Here is a 17,879-nt window from a genome sequence, read left to right as displayed (position 1 = left end):
AAGGAATGGACCCACAAAATCGAGACGGATGCGGGACAAAGGTGGTGTTGTAGTGGGCCAGGGGAGTATCGTCGAGCTGGTGCAGCTTGCTTGCTTTGACACTTCGAGCAGGCAGCGACCATGTTGGTTATTGCAGTGTCCATGGTCCTCCAGTAGATGTGTTGCTGTGCCGGCCACTTGGTGAGGCCTCCCCCCCCCCCCCCCCCCCCCCCCCCCCATGGCATTCTTGGAGAAGGTCGAGGGCACATGGAATAACCCTGCATGTCTGTCCATTTTGGCCCTGCATGAGTAGTGAAGCCTTGCAGTGTAAACAGTTCCTGTTTGTGCCCTCAGAATGACTGGAGGTCAGGATGTGGCAACATGCTATAGTTGGAAGGCCAGCCCTGGTGGATATAGTGTAGAACTTCTCAGAGTATGGGGTCACTGGTTGTGTGCTATCTGACGAGGTCTACATCAGGTGGAAGCTGGGCAACCATCTCCTTCGCCACTGCATCCATGCAGAAACAAATATCCGGATCCGCACCAAAGGCCAGGTCTTGTCCAATGGGCAGCCTGGAAAGTAAGTCAGCATTGGCATGGTGTGCTGTGGAGCACAACTTATTCTCTATGTGTAGCTCGATAGAAAGAGGCCCAGTGTTGTAAGCATCATGCCATCATGGTGGGGACGGTGGCAGTGGACTGGAGCAATGGAAGCAGCGGCTTATGGTCAGTGAGAAGGATGAACTGTCAGCTGTAGAGGGTGTTGTGAAACTTCTTAATTCCAAAGATGATTGCTAGAACCTACTTTTCAATCTGACACTGCTGCACTGTGCAGCATTCAAGCTCTTCAAAACAAAAGCAACTGGCCCATTCTCTCCCATCCATCACTTGTAAGAGGACTGCTCCCACAATGTAATCCAATGCATCAGTTGCCAAGATAAGAGGGTTGAGTGGGTCATATTTGATCAGGCAGTTGAGCTGCAGGAGTGTGTGCCATAGGGCACAAAATGCTCTGTCACATTGTGGCAACCAGTTTCATGGAACATTTGTGCAGAGCATTTGGTGCAAAGGTTCGGCTAGTGCTGTGGCATTTGGAATAAATATCTTGTAATAGTTGTCCATGCACTGACTTTAGTTGAGATTTATCTTTGGGCACTAGCAGTCTTTGAATAGTCTCTGCATACTTAGGGGTAGGGTGATCCAGTAGCAGGAAGCACATGTCCCAAGTATTCCATTTGTTGAATGAAGAGGGGACATTTGTCATTGTTACATTGCAACTGAACTTTATTAAAAAGGGGAAAAAAGAGCATCAAAGTTGCATGCGAGGTTCTCAATAAATGTGCCAGTGACCAAGATATCATCCAGATAATTGGCTGTACCAGGGATGTCACAGATTAACTGTTCAAGATATCTTTGAAAAATGGCAGGCAATCTCAAAATGACAAATGGCAGCCAATTTTATTGAAACAACCCAAAAGGCATGTTGATCATAAACACTTCCCAAGAAGCTGCATCCAGTGGCAGCTGTAGTAGGCCTCCCGTAGCTCATCTTGGCAAGCACTTTATCATCTTCAAGTTTAGTTAGAATGTCATCCAATTTGGGGATTGGGTATGAGTCTATCACTGCTCAGGAATTAACTGTTGAACTAAAATTGTGAAAGACCATTAGGTTTTTCCACAATTATTGTGAGAGTAGTCGATCTGCTGTTGGAAACTGGCATTAAAATTTCCTCATCTTGAAGCCATTGCAGTTCCTTGGGGAACCTGTCTTGTAGAGCAAACAGCATGGAACTGGCGATTAGAACTTCAGAACCACCAACGGCAAAAAAGTGATGTGTGCTCCTAAATTGTTTACCCCAGAGGAAGGTCCTCTGTGTAAGAGCCACCATCCACAGCATTAATGGTGGGTATAGGGTTGCAGGACTGTAAGACCAAGGCACGAAAGAGGTCCAAGCCCAAGAGGTTGCAAGTGCCAGGGTGGGCTACGACCAATATACAAGCCATGAGTGTCTTGGATTCATACTGGATCTGGGCTGAAAACATTCCCATAACAGAGACAAGGTCATTACTGAAACTACGGAAGGGGTATCAAAAATTTTACAGGAGTGATGGGGGGGGGGGGGGGGGGGAGATGCTCCCAGCTTCCGATATGTAGCCCAGTCGATAATTGTGGTAGAGGAGCTGGTGTCTATCTGCAGATTCACTTGTACTCTCTCAATTAGGGCAGAAATAGAATTAGCTTCTTGAAGGGCGTAATAATGAACTGTACCAAAGAGATGTCAATGGGGTTAGCAGCATCTTCTGTCCACCCCAAGTCGAGTGTCTCAACCTGCATCCAGTCCACCTGCATCGTCTTGGAGGACTGCCAGACTTCCTTTTTGTGGCCGATTTACCACAAGCGGCTCATTTTTTGCCCGTCTGTAGTGACATTGCTGGTACTTGTGACTGACGAGCAGTGTTCTACCTTACGATCAAATTCCCGGAAAGGTGGTGGAAGTAGCTAGCTGTTGCAGATGGAGATGTCCAGTTGTGCTGTGCTAAGGAGACACATGAGCATGTAGTTCACCCTTTATATTTAAGAACACAAGTAATTCAACACAAATGGTCTTCGTTGTCCATCACAAACAAGTAACAAACTTTGTAACTAGTTCCTAACAGGAAAATATGTTCACGATTAAATGCAAGTACTTGGAATGCGAATCGTGGTTGAGGAAACAATGCAATGAAAGCTTCTGCAGTGAGTGTTTCGTTCTCCATTGGTTTGATTACCAGTTGTTCAAGTCCTCATTCTCCTTGAGTCGAACACATTGGAACAGACTAACACACAACTTACAATCTGTATGAGTTCACAGTTTCTACATTCTTGCCATATGAGTCTGACAGAATACCAACAGGCCTGTGGGCATGTTGCTGAGGTGCCTTGGCAGTGAATGGGGTGTGCAGTCGAGGCAGCACTGGATCCAGGTAGGCTTCTTCTCTTCTCTGGCTGTGTCGTAACTGCCACAATCGGCATAGGCATGGTCCTAAATACCTACACAGCAGAGGTACACGTCCACCTGATGGGCTGTATGTGACACTGGCTGGTGAAGCAAAAAGTTTGTGGCAGGAGCGACATATCTTGCTGATTTACACTCCCTCTGTGCTTTGGTCCAGTGTTGACAAAGGACCTCTTCAGGTTGCATTGCAAATGGCAGAGCTGAAATGTTGTGTAGTCGCAGGGGCTGAGCTGGCAGTCAACACGACAGTGGTGTGTTGCTGTGTGGCATCGGCACCTAATGGCTTTTGCAACATGCCACATACGATGCCATGTTTGCTGAGTGGTCATTGAGGAGACACTGTTGGTTGCCCCTAGGTTCATCTTGGCTTTCAGTTACTCAACAGTTGCATGACTATTTGCCTGTACACATCTCCAAGGCTGTTGTTCATTGCTGTCATCTATGGACCACGATGCACTACAGTTGTCTCTGCACCGGTTTTGGATAGCACTATTTTGCCATGTACTGTGTACTTTAACCATGGTGTCACATGAACTGTTTGCAAACTTAGCCATTTCAGAAATGCCAAAGATCATGCCCTTTTGGATGTCAGATAAATCTTTCTGTTTCCACAGCACAACAACTTTTGCATAGTTTCCCGTGTTCCCCTGACACACTTTATATACCTCCCACTGCTAGTGCTGTCACCAACCATCTGTTAGTGGTTATTGCACGTCGATATCCAACATAGGCGGTTGCCACATTAATGTGACTGGACTGTGTAGTTTGAGACAGCTGTTTATTGATGTTCATATGTATGTTTACTCATTCCGTATCTCTGAAGCTTCTCATTTGTGGAGGAATCTCAAGAAGATGATGAGTAGTCAAAATAATAATGAGTACAAGAAAATGAGTGTGGAGCTAAATCCTTCAAAATCTTAGATTGTCCCCATAAGATGAAATGGCTTATGTAAATCAAGTCCTTAACCAGTTTAATTCTTTCATTGCTGTAGCTGCGAAACTTAACTGAATATGTCACATTGTGAAGTAAATTGGTTTAAAAAATTAAAAGAAAATAACTATTGTTGTGAAAGTAAAGTTCTTTATACATGTGTAGCCAACTATGAGTAATGAATGATACGGAGATTGGCATTTTGTGCTTTCTGTTATTCACTTTATTCAAATTGTGGGAAGCAAGTGTAGTCTTTCCTACTTCACATGCTAATATAGTAAGGTGCTGTCTAACTGGTCCTTGCCACTGAGTGGTTTTCATGATTCTGAAAAAAATCAAGCCCAGCACTCTTGTACGACATCACATCCATTGCTTAATCATTCAAAAGTAATAACGATTGCTTATATACTAACTTTACTATCACTATGTTATAGTATTCACAGTATATGAAAGAGATAACATTTAGCAAATTTGGGAGAAGGTAAGGTTAATATTTCTACAGTGTTGCACGTTTTTCAATAGTTTTAGTAGTGGTTGGAAAGAGAGAGAGAAAATCCATATTTGGAAGACACTTGCAATTTTACATGCAGTGCACGTTTATTGGGTCAGTTTTTCTGTATTTACAGGATTGAATGAATAATTTTGGTAAAAACTAACAATGCTCAAAATTTAGTAGGCTGTGTAAATTATCTACATCTTGGTTTGTCACTTATAGTTCTAAAATTCTAGTATGTTGAAAATTTAGCATTTAATGGTGTGATGTGGCTTTTGCATATTGTACTTGAAATATTTTAGCCACAATCCATATTTGACTAATCCTTTTTGAGTGCACAGCCATTTGCTATTGTGTTTAAAAATGTTGTTTATTTTATTTTGCAAGGTAAGGTGGTACTTTTTACTGGATTTCACTTAGGAAAAGATTCTTAATGGCATAAAATTATTATGTAACTTCAACATCTCAAATGGGAAGGCAATGATCAATTTTAATAATCAGAACAGGTATGGTTACTTGAGGCAGCTGTGGGCACTAGCTGTTGTGATTGAGGTGTTCCATAGACAGGCCACGTCCATGACTGAAATCTTTCCTTTTGGACTGCTAGAGGAGGAGTTGGGTCTTCAAGTTGATCCTCTCTACACTCTGCCTTGCATATGTTAAACTCTGTAAAATTTTTGTTATGAGAAGTATGAGAATGATTCCTGAACAATGTTATAACAGTTAAGTGAGGTAGCTTGAATTGCTGTTAGCTGTTCCTCATAATGCCATCTGTCTTCAATGTCACATGACAAATTGAGTTATGTACATACAAAGAACTGATTTAGTTTGTAATTGCAGTAATGACCAAAATTTGTGGGTGGAAATTTTTCCAAGTTACTTGTTCTGTGACATTAGTGAGTCCTGAAAGACAAGCACCAGGAAGAATTTTTGTATTATATCAGTTTTAAACCAGTTATTGTATTTGTAAAGACTGGTCATTGTGAATGTGACTGAATCATTTTAAGAATATAACCCGTCTAAGTTAAGGAGTGTCTTAGAATATTTGGAAGAACAATTAAAACAATCTTTTTTGACAATATAATGTAATTGGATAGATAAAAAAATCTACTCACAAAGAGGTGGCAGAACACACACATAAAAGAAGCTTATAATTAGGTAAGCTTTCAGAGCCAGTGGCTCTTTCTTCAGGCAGAAGGGTAGAGGGGGTAGGAAGAGGGGTGAAGGAAAAGGACTGGGGATGTCTAGGAAAAGGAGTAGATTTCAGAAAAGTCACACACATCGAAGGCTCAGAGGTGCCTTATCGGACAGGATGAGGAGGAACATCTTAATGCTGCGTCCAGAAGCCTCCTCTGACCCATGTTTCTGGATGACTTTTCCAAAATCTACCCCTTTTCCTAGGCCTCTCCAATCATTTTCCTTCACCCCTCTTCTGACCCCCTGAACCCTTCTACCTGAAGAAAGAGCCACTGGCTCCAAAAGCTTGCCTAATTATAACCTCATTTTATGTGTGTGTTCTGCCACCAGTTGTTATGTAGATTTTTTATCTATCTAATCACTTTATATTGGTAGAACAACTGGCAGACATTTAATTTTCCTTCCTTTAAGGATTTACATTATAAAACTACTGTGTTGGAAAAGTTGCAGTTTTTAGACAAGGCAACTGAAAGGAGCCAACAGTAGGTTATCATAGGGGTCAATGTCTTTTTCCAGTATTTTTCATGTGTCATTTCCAACTGTGTGTGCTTCTACTGTAGAATGGGAAGCATAAGTGATTCAGTAGCTTGACACTTAGTGAGCATACTAGTTTCAGACAAAAGAACAGTTGTAAACATCACTAAATCAGAGAACTGGATAAAAACAGTTAACATTTTCTCCGATAAAACACCAAGCCACCCACAATTTTAATTCTTCCCCACAAAATGCCATTACCTTCCTTTGCATCAGCCTTGTTACACAACATTCCCTGTGGCAGTAATATCCATTCATTATTGTCTCTCCACTGCCATTTTATTAATGTCTCACTAAGTCACTATGCTTCCACTCTTCATTCCACCTTGCTTCCTCTTGGTAAGATGAGGATGAAACACATAACAGGAAAACAAAATCGGAAATGGAAAATCCTGCAGTCAAACATTTCTTCTCTAAGAAAAAAGTGAGAAAACTTCATTTTCATTCAGTTTCTGTACCACTGTAGAGATGAATGTACTGACCCAATGGTAACGGTAATGTATAAAATTTGAATTTGCTTAAACTCAACAATACTCTGGCAGCTAATGAAACCCTTTTTGGGTTGTATGTTGGATTCCTAAGAAAGTTTTCTTCACGCTCAGTCATTGCTTCCTTCTGGCACCTTGAGCAGAAAACTGTTCTAAGTTATGGTAAGGGAGCACAGCTCAAAATAGTGCAGTAAAACTATCATCTTACGTCAGTTACCTCTATCTATAGCAGAATTCTATAAGGGGCGTTCAAAAAGAAATGAGCTGGAGGCATAATTACAGAAAACAGTACCTGTGTGTTAAAAGTATTGACCCTGGCTGTAGAGACATTTGTCCCACTGTGACACAAGGCAGCGAATGGCTGTCTCATAAAATTCCCAGGGCTGCGACGTTTACCGGTTCTGCACGTACAGCTGGACGTCATCATCCGAGGTGAATCGTTTGCCCCTCAGAGCAAGTTATGCTGACGTTCTTCTTTCACCAAGATGGCCCCATTCTGATTCACTTCCTGCAACACGTGAAAACAGTGAATGCCCAGCGTTACTTGCAAACCTTGACCACTCTTCACCAAGCGATCAAATCAAAATGACCAGGCAATCTCACCTGTGGGGTCATTCTGCTCCACAAAAATGCAAAGCTTGATACGGCCAACAGAGTTGCGGCACTCCTGCGGAAATTGAAATGGGAGGTTCTCGGCCACCCTCCATACAGTCCGGACCTCTCTCCTTGTGATTAAGCCATTTTTGGTCCCTTTAAAAAGGCTCTGATGGGCAAACAATTTACCTCGGATGAGGGCAAACAATTTACCTCGGATGACAGTGTGCAGCTGTACTTGCGGAACTGGTTAACATTGCAGCCCCGGGAATTTTGAGAGACAGCCATTCACCGCCTTGTGTCACAGTGGGACAAGTGTCTCAACAGTCAGGGTCAATACTTCCAACATACAGGTACTGGTTTCTGTAATTATGCCTCCGGCTCATTTCTTTTTGAACACCCCTTGTAGTTCAGTTCTCAGTTTTGTTGCTTCTCATGTACCATTTCCTATACAGACATTAACAATAAAATTAGTATAGTAATGGCTCTTAGAGAGTAATAAAAACAGTAATTCTTTTACTGTTCCATATATTAAAGGAAGGGGAAAACCATTCAAGTGAATTGCTGAGTCTTAATATAGATTTATATTATTTTCTGGCTCATCACTATTTATTTATTTATTTATTTATTTATTTATTTATTTACTTCATGTTTATAATTATTTCTCTGTTGTGCATTACATTCCTATTCCAACTTACTTTCTTTTACTTTTTAATCATTTTGTTTATTGACTCTCATTCTTTCTTGTCATTTTTGTGCGAGTCCTTAGTGTGTTAGAGTGCATTTACATTTTATTCTGCTACAGCTGATACTTTGTCACAAAGTACTGGCCATTTCTCTAACATTGTGAAATCAAATGTAAATATTCGTTTTAATCCCAGTTCTTTAATTTTTTTGACAACCAGCTTTTCCCTGCTCTCTGTCTTTAATGAAATGGTCAAATCCACGAGTAAACTTTTTTGTGACATGTTATGACATTTTGAACATTGTGTTCTGTTTTGCATAATTCACTATTGTCTTGTGATGCTTCAAGGTATAATACCAATTAGTGAAAACAGACAGGCTTTCAAGTTTCATCACATAAAATTCAAACTGTGCTTCTGCTTTTGTTCTGTTGTTGCACTACATATAAAATTTAAGCACTACAACTTTTCCGTATGTAGTAATTTTGTGCCATTTTTTTCTCAGCCCCCTCCCCCAGCAGTTCTCCTGGTGCTGTGTATGCTTATCACAGTATAGGTTATTATCTGAATACACACAAAAATTTATTCAAAAAGTAATTGTATATCTGCATTTATTCCTCATATAATATTTCTATATTGTAGCTTACTGTATAGTCAGTCACTTTTAAAAATGATTTTAGTCTATACCTTAACTTCAGATTGTAATTTTTGTTGTGTTTCCAAATTAGCAACCATACTATACAGCTATGTGGGTGTTGCCGATGGTGGAGATGCTCAGGAACCTGCAACTCACCAGCCTCAGCAACAGCAACAGCGGACATCTTCAAGTGATAAATCTAGTTTACCACACAGACGGAGACAAGCAACACCTGAAGGTGAGAGAATAGACATTGTGCTCAAGATATCTTTTAAATATTCAGTTTTCAATGGTGGTGCCATTATTATACAAAAAGAAACGGTGAATAAATTAATTTGGCGTATCCTATATTGTGAGAGAAGTTTTCCATTTGGTACTTGAATGAAGTTGTTCTTATATTCCATTCACTTGTGAAACATCACCTGGTTATGAGAAATAAGTTGTAAGTTTGAGGCCAGTGGTACTGAGAGCAATCTTATACATTTGTCATTCCTTAGTTACTTAGTGCCAACTTACAATAACTACATCTGGTAAAACACATTTTCGTTTTTGGAACTGCATGATTTACTTTCTCTAGTCTGGAAAGCTGCACTTCGCTATTCTGGTTATGACAGTTTTCACACAGGCTGTAAAAAAACTAACTTATTTAAATGTTCCCTTGGAATATATGAAACTCTGTTACGTGGATATTTTTGAATCATCTTTATTTTAAACTACAGTAAGAAACAATGCTATTTTTTATCTAACAGCATAGAGGCACCCCTTAAATTTTCACGTTTTTTTGTCAGTCTTGCATTTCACTTCTAAAAAAATATATGATATTCCTGGTATTTATGGTTAGCTAGTGTGTGTTAGAAGAGAAAAAAAAATTACAAGCAGCAACTGCTTTGCAGAGCTGTATGTTTATAAATGTTGAAATAATGAGACAGAATTGTTGATCAGTACCTACTTTCAGGAGCTGAAATTTAAATACTGGCAAGAGGCTTATATGAAAATTTATACACCATCCTAGCTTTCAAAACTAATAATTGCTTACTCAGGGGGATGGGGGTGGGAGTGGGGAAGGTCAGAAATTAAGGGCAGGTCACTCATATTCCAGGATGACAGCGATCAGTCTGTAGCAAAACAGATGGGGTCTCTTTTATCCCGGGGTCTGAGTGACGTGCCTGTCTTCAGGAAGTCATCATTACAGCTACCTTGGCTACGAAATGCAATGCTTTAGTAACAGAAGTGTTACCAAATATCGTGTGTGCCAAAAAATTACAGCTTTGGACACACAACAGAACAGTGTTCAAACAGGATGAAATGTTCCCCTTTGTATAGCCTGTTGCCTGCACTTGCCTGTGAGTGAGCTGATGGGCACTCATGAGACAGACTTGGAATGGCCTGTATTATGCTGTACCTGTTTCCTATGTTGGAAACAAGCTCATTCATCTTGGAAATACACAGTTAAAAACAATTCACTATAGTAGCATTCTCTCTCTCTCTCTCTCTCTCTCTCTCTCTCTCTCTCTCTCTCTCTGGTTCTTCTTCTTCTCCTTTTTTTAAAATTTTTTTTATTTTAACGTATAGGGGTTCTACAAGTAGCCACTTTCATTGCTCTCTCTTTACTACTGGATTAGTTGATACAATGATAAAGAATTGCTAGGAGGAGTACGGTTCCAGTATTGACTCTGAGTGTGTGATTTAGGTAGTTAAGAATTGACTAAGAAAATCGATAATTGTTATGATGATGATTATTTCATGAGGCCAAAACCAAAACTAAATTACTTCCCTTTTTTCGTATTTTTGTATCTGATTATACATTAAACTCCTCTGAAAACAGTGTTGGACTGTAGCTTCAGTGAAAAATAACAATAATCATTGCACTAACTACTTCCATACAGGAAATGACTCAGCTGATGGTTTTTCAAGAGAGTGGGCTGAAACAAGAGAGCAGCGAATCCAGCAAAGGCAACGTGAAATGAGAGAAACGTCAGGAGGGAGAATACCAGACTACCAAGCCATAACACAACCTGCAGACACTCAACAAGAATCTGCAGAAGAGGAGGAGCGTGAGTACCTTTTTTTGTCTGTTTATTTGATCCAACTGCAGTTTGTGTAAGGGAAACTTTTGTCTAGCTGTAGTTCGCGTTTTGCTAAAAAATATCATTCAGTACTACACTGTGTTATATATTTCTATTGACCTTCACTGTCTTGGTAAATCAGTGGTTAATTGTGAGCATTTTATCTAAACTAATTGAGTGCTTCAGATGGAAGGCCCTTTGTTTAACATGATCTAAATTTTTGCATAGTAAAATTCGGATCTGATGTAACATAAGAAACTTTTGGCTGCTAAGTAAAATTGCTTGAAACTATCACTCTCTTTCCATATTGATGTTTTTACTTATATTTAGTGTATCTGTTTTCTCGTGTGATAGGTGCTTTTGTGTTTGATTCCTTTTGTAGAAATTTCCCCCACATTACTAATATTTTTTAGAATGTGGAACATCTGTTATTCACTGGACATAATAGGTTTTGTGGAGAATAGTTCCCATGAACTAATTTTGCAAAGTATCATGCAAGAGCAGTGCACATCCTACTTTCTGACACTTTCTTTTTAAATTACCTTGAAGCAATTGATATATTACAGTTAATGTACCAGGTCAAAATACCTCAACACTTTTAATTTTTGTCATCCAAAAGATGAGATTTTTAATTTTCCTAGTGTAGAAAGATTTAGAATATTTCTTGGGTATTCAGCCAGATGGTGTTATCCAGAAGGTGCAATGTTTCAGCAAGCTGACTCCTTGGCATCATTGGGATTTCCTGATGACTGACTGACTTCTACTTGGTGTCGCCTTTATATCCCCTACCCCGCCCACAGCCTCTGGCCAGCTGGTTTCAGGCACATACCTGGCACAGTGGTGGGGAAAGCATCTCACTGGAGCACAAAATTGAGGCCCTCGGTCACACGGCTGTCGCCGCCAGAAGTGTTTATCTTCCATTGTGGCGTCAACACATCCACATTCTCTTTCGGTGGCAGTTGGCTTCAGCACTCTCCCCTGACACATGGGAGTCAATAGACACAGTTTTCTGGTCTCAAGCTAACAGAGAATGGCAGCCAGCCACTGAATACGAAATCTTTGCGACTAAGCAACCTCAAGACGAACCTCGGAGAGCTGTAAGAACTGCACAGAGAAAATAATACACAGTGCTACCTTATTTGTACTAGAAAAGGGGCAAAATTTTGCACAAACACCGATGACCTTGAAACAGTTGAATTTATCAGCATGGAGGAACAAATTGCCCTTACACATCCATGGAATGCTGTGGAGTATAGACATGAATCATGCTGTACACGTACCAGGGGTGTTCCATCGAAATCAAACATCTCTAACGAAGAGAGGAAAGTGCTTAAATGCCTCTGAGAAGCTTCTGAGACAGTCATCCTTCCACTTGACAAAGGAAGTTGTCCAGTACTGCTACCGTGTCCACAAAAAAAAAGCATGTACAACCTATTAGAGCATGACACCTATAGGAGGGAAGAGGAAGACCACCAAACTGCTCCAGCACAAATTCCAAGACAAGAAAATGGTAAAGAGAGTTTGTCTGCAGTCAGCCACGCTGCCTAGACTTTATGGGCTTCCTAAAATCCCCAAGGAAGAAATGCCACTCCACCCAGTTGTTAGCAACATAGGTGCACCAACACATGAATTAACAAAATATCTGATAATTATGCTCAGCCCCTTTGCAGGCAAATGCCAAAACCACATATGGAATTTGGTACATTTCATCCAGCAGCTACAGAACTTTGATTGCGATCCATTGTTGCTCATTTCACTTACCGCAATGTAGTGCAAAGGTGAAAGGAAAAAGTAGAATGCAGCACAATGCGAACCTACTACCTTCTACTTCATAACTCCATACCTCTCCTCTGTTCACTATGCAATGGTGAACTGATTCAACTTTTGACATTATCTTTCATTTTATGTTTCCTGAAAGCTAACATCACTGATGTCATTATTTGCTGTTTAATTGTAACAGACTGTACCAAGAGTGACAAATTTGCAATAAATTTTCAATGCACCATTGCATTGAAATGGCACACTGTCATGACATGCAATGTAAAATAAGAAAACAGTGAAATATAAATCCAATGTGGTGTCTCCAAAATTCTTCATTTGTCAACTACAGTTTCATGCTTGAGTTGAGTTTTATGGAAGACATGTCATTTTGACATCACTTCTCAGCAAGAGTCGAGTGCAACGAATTTCTCTCTCTCCTGCTGCTGCCAAGCGCTACTCGGTTTGGTGGCTGATGGGAGTAACTGTTTCAATAGAAGTATGTGTGACATTCACTTGTTTCTTGTCACTACCAACCTTAGCTTTCAATATTGTGTGCTTTACAAAAGTGGTGTGCTGACATTATTTAAGAGATATTGCTTCAGTGTTAACTTCACCCTCTGATTATGATCATATGCAGAGGTCACCCACTCTTCAGTATTTGCAACTAATAATATAGTTTCATTTGTGGCTTGTATATGCATTGAACACAGTATTGTTTGCTATCTTAGGTTGACTACGCTGATGGCACCAATAAAGCTGTCACAGACTGAGGCGAGTTGATTTCAGTTGACTCATCTACTCCTGTCACCCACCATTCCATGAGTTAATTGAGCATGCAGTGTTGTTCACAGCCTTGCATAAGTGATTATCATGTTGCGTTGTTAGCCGTTTCTTTGAAGTACAAGTTGTAATGTTTTCTGTTGCAGTTTTAAGATGAAAAGTACACATATCAAAAAAAGTTTTTCATCACCACAGTTCTGAGAGTTCTGTACCCTGTACAGAAAATTGGAATGGAGATCAGCATAAACATCATTTCCGCACTTGTTATTGCCCATGAAAACCACAGATTGCATGTTGTACCCCATACAGCGAGAACCTTCAGAGGTGGTGGTCCAGATTGCTGTACACACCAATACCTCTAATACCCAGTAGACGTTCTCTTGTGTTGACGCATGCATGTGTTCATCATGGCATACTATCCACAAGTCCAGATTGTCCCACTCCTCGATGGTGATTCGGCGTAGATCCCTCAGATTGGATGATGGGTCACATTGTCCATAAACAGCCCTTTTCAATCTATCCCATGCATGTTCGATAGGGTTCCTGTCTGGAGAACATGCTGGCCACTCTAGCCAAGTGATTTCATTATCCTGAAGAAAGTCATTCGCAAGATGTGCACGATGGCGGTGCGAATTGTTGTCCATGAAGACGAATCCCTTGCCAATATGCTGTTGATATGGTGGCACTATCAGTCGGTGGATGGCATTCACATATCGTACAGCCGTTAGGGCACCTTCCATGACCACCAGTAGCGTACGTCGGCCCCACATAATGCCGCCGCAAAACAGCAGGGAACCTCCACCTTGCTGCACTCGCTGGCCATTGTGGGTAAGACTTTCAGCCTGACTGAGTTGCCTCCAAACACGTCTCCGACGAATGTCTGGTTGAAGGCATATGCGACACTCGTCGGTGAAGAGAACGTGATGCCAATCCTGAGCGGTCCAATCGGCATGTTGTTGGGCCCATCTGTACTGCACTGCATGGTGTTGTGGTTGCAAAGATGGACCTCGCCACGGACCTCGAGAGTGAAGTTGCGCATTATGCAGCCTATTGCGCACAGTTTGAGTTGTAACATGGCATCATGTGGCTACACGAAAAGCATTATTCAACATGGTGGCATTGCTGTCAGGGTTCCTCTGAGCCATAATCCGTAGGTAGCAGTCATCCACTGTAATAGTAGCCATTGGGCAGCCTGAGCAAGGCATGTCATCGACAGTTCCTATCTCTCTGTATCTCCTCCATGTCCGAACAACATTGCTTTGGTTCACTCCGATACACCTGGACACTTCCGTTGTTGAGAGCCCTTCCTGGCATAAAGTAACAATGCGGATGCGATCGAACCGTGGTATTGACCGTCTAGGCATGGTGGAACTACAGACAACACGAGCCATGTACCTCCTTCCTGGTGGAATGACTGGAACTGATCAGCTGTCGGACCCCCTCCGTCTAACAGGCGCTGCTCATGTATGGTTGTTTACAACTTTGGCCAGGTTTAGTGACATCTCTGAACAGTGAAAGGGACTGTGTCTTTGATACAGTATCCGCAGTCAATCTTCAGGAGTTCCGGGAAATGGGGTGATGGATTTTTTTTTTTTTTTTAATGTATTACAAAAAGAGAGAGGAATATTGATGGAGGAGAAAGTAAAGACTCTTGAAAACGTTAAAGTCCATAATGGGGACACACATTGCATTGGCACAGAGTTAGGGATACGTGTGTCTATGCTGAACACCATTGTGAAAAATAAAGCTTTGTTCTGGAAAGTGCAAGTAACAGTAGGCTGTAAACAAAAAATATTAAATATGCCAGTTATTCTAAATATGTGGAACGGAAAGACATTATAAAGAACTGGTTTCAGACAGAAAGTGCCTCAAACATCCTTGTGAATGGTGTGATGTGCAAAAATTCGCATAAGGTGGCGATTATATCTGGAGTTGAGGACTTCTCCTCATCTGATGGGTGGGTAAAGAAGTTCAAGAAACAGTATGATGTGGTGTACAGAACTGTATGTGGTAAAGGAAACAGTGTGAGGTGTTACAGCTGATGGCTGCTTGCATTGTTAGACTCCAATGTACAGACTGTCACCCTGATGCCTGGTTGTCAACTTTCGCTCTTTAATAATTTTTGGTCACTGTTTTCAAAGTTAATCACTTTTGTGGTCTTGCTGTGCAGTGCTATTGGACTTCTTTATCTTATTGTGACGTGCAGGTGCTGGAAGACGGCTTCAATCTGTCCAAGCTGCTAAATGACATAAACAGTTTTGCAGCAACTCTTCTGTATTTTATGCGCAATGTTTTTCTTGTACAGCTTCAATTAAAATAACAGGGGAGCAACTGTATCTTACTTCATAGCTGATGATGACAGATTACAACGTGTGTGTCTTGCCTTGACATTAGCCATCAAATAGATGACAAATCTTATAATGATTTTTCAGTTGTTTACGTTCTTGCACATGCCTTTTTGCTCCTCGACCTCCAAGGCACTGCTAAGCCACAACGGCCAAAGAACAAATGACCCTCAATAGCAGACGGAAATGCACAATTGCCTCTGCATCTTGCTGACGCCCAGAGCTAGTGGCTTTTGTATCCCACCTATACATAGGTTGTTAATATGTCCCATAGTGAGTTGTCCTGACACAAACTATGTTTTCAGTTATCATAAACATTTTTTGTGAGCCTAAGAGGATAAAGATGGAACATTTTATTCTGATGAATCCCATGTTACACCTCAGCTCCGCCTACTTAACCAAAAGATGTGTAGCTCAACAAACTTAACTAATTACAACATTGCATAAGAACAAAATGTTATTTAAATTATAATAGGTTTATTTTTATTTATACTATTATAATTTTTCATGCTTAAAGTCTTCTAAAACAAAATACATTTCTATTTTTGATGAATCTTCATCAATTAATCCATATTGGTCAGACAAAGAATAGATTAACACTGAATGTACTTGTTGCATTGTTTGTGAAGGTCCAATTGGTCATTCTTTTCTGTCAATAAGAGTACAAGCAGTAGCTGAATTGGTTCAGTTGGGTTATATTATGTTTAATTCAATATAACTGCCATTTCTTTACTTTGAAGTTATTGATCCCATGAGTGTAAGTTTTTCAATTATGGTGAGGTAGAAAAATGGTTAGCTTCATCTGTACCATAAGGAAGTACATGCTGATATTTTAATTTACAACACTCTCTACAAATCTTATATTTGTAGTAAATCAAACATTTGCAGGCATCTGGATGCAAAGAATCATCAGTGCTCATCTAAGTCTATTAGCTTCTATTTTGGAGAACATTTCAAGAGTGTGACTGTTACTGTATGGCTTCCTATCTCTATAAGAGCTGCTGTTACAGCTTATTCTGTTGGCAGATGCTGTGCAATTACCTTTTTATATTTTCAGTGCGAGTGTACTTCTATTGACCCCACTTCTGTGGATTCACCTAACCTAGGAATATGCCATGCTTTCCATGGATCTGCTTATCCTTTACTCTCTTACACATTCATTACGTAAGTCAGGTAATTTCATCTATGGACTCACCTGATCTAGGTATATGCCACACCTTCTATGAGTCCAGTACCTGTCTAAAATTGGGTACACCCCATCTTAAAACTTAAACAACTTGCAGAGCATCTGACCCTTTATGCCTCCCAAAGGCTAAGTTTCCATGTAACCTGGTGACTCTACCTGGTTTCTCTGGCAGATGTTTCATAACTCATTGTTTTATAATTTCTAACTGTACTTCTTGCAATGTTATATATTACCTTCCTATAAATAGCATTTGTTAATTACTATTTGCCTGGGTTATATTCACTACTACTCGATTATATGATTTATTTTTCTTAACTATAATAGTGGTCACATTCTGCCCGCACTAAAAATCATGCAAAAGTGAAATTTGCAGTGACAGATAACATACTCCATTCTTCACTTCTTGAAATGCTTGCTTGCACTGTATTAAAAGGCTCTTCTCAAGTTCTATTGAGAATAATTCTACTTTTCTCCTAAGCTGTATTTAGTCTTCTCGATAATAAGATACTTAATGACTTGAAATCTCCAAAGTGCTTACGTTAGCATGTTGTAATTGATTTCCCTTAGGGAATGGTTTCCTTTCCTGTCCACTTCCCCCAGTTTTTGTAGTGTGACTAACATGTGTATTATCATCAAACATAATGTCTGCACCGATTAACTGTGTAATTGTGTCAGTGGTGAATGTGTGTCACTGCTCTGTGCTAGTAGGTTGTAATCACCACAATGTAGTCTGTTCCGGTAATAATGTCGCAGAAGGAGCTGAGTAGCACAGTGGTGTAGTGGTTATGATACTAAACTGTTGGATGGAGGGTTTGTGAGTTCAAAACTCACCTGGACTGTCCAATTTTAATTTCTATATTCAGTTCGAGTTCACTCTAGAAGTATCCAAAAATGGCAAGTATCATTGTACTGGAATGTTCTGTAGCTGTATATGTGTACTGTATGTGATCTGGCCAGAGGCAGTTTGCTCCGCACTCTTGTATGTGCAAGTGATGAGTAAACCTTCGTTAAGTGAAGTTAGTGTTTGTCATTCATCTAATTACACCTTCTTCTACGTGACATTATTCTTGTGGTGACACCGGGTTCGCACATTATCGAAGACACAGTGGCTCCCATCAGTCCGCGACAGAGCCGTTACTTGAAGAACAGCTGAGCATCATAGAAACTTCCCATGCCGAGTCTGTGGGCAAAATTAGCACTACTCCTACG

The 17,879-nt window shown here is 40.4% G+C and overlaps 1 protein-coding gene across 1 annotated transcript in view; it reads left to right on the top strand.

The window, feature by feature from the left end:
* Nucleotides 1-17,879, top strand: part of LOC126183601 (presenilin homolog) — a 113,771-nt gene that overhangs the window by 59,829 nt on the left and 36,063 nt on the right. The window contains exons 7-8 of the mRNA XM_049925711.1: nucleotides 8,624-8,770; nucleotides 10,419-10,586. Of these exons, the coding sequence (XP_049781668.1) occupies nucleotides 8,624-8,770; nucleotides 10,419-10,586 (315 nt within the window). The remainder of the gene's footprint in view (nucleotides 1-8,623; nucleotides 8,771-10,418; nucleotides 10,587-17,879) is intronic.

The sequence above is a fragment of the Schistocerca cancellata genome, chromosome 1 (assembly GCF_023864275.1).
Source record: "Schistocerca cancellata isolate TAMUIC-IGC-003103 chromosome 1, iqSchCanc2.1, whole genome shotgun sequence".
In the NCBI taxonomy this organism is placed as follows: domain Eukaryota; kingdom Metazoa; phylum Arthropoda; class Insecta; order Orthoptera; family Acrididae; genus Schistocerca; species Schistocerca cancellata.
Note: the sequence above shows the minus strand (reverse complement) of the source record. Positions and strands in the feature narration are given on the sequence as shown.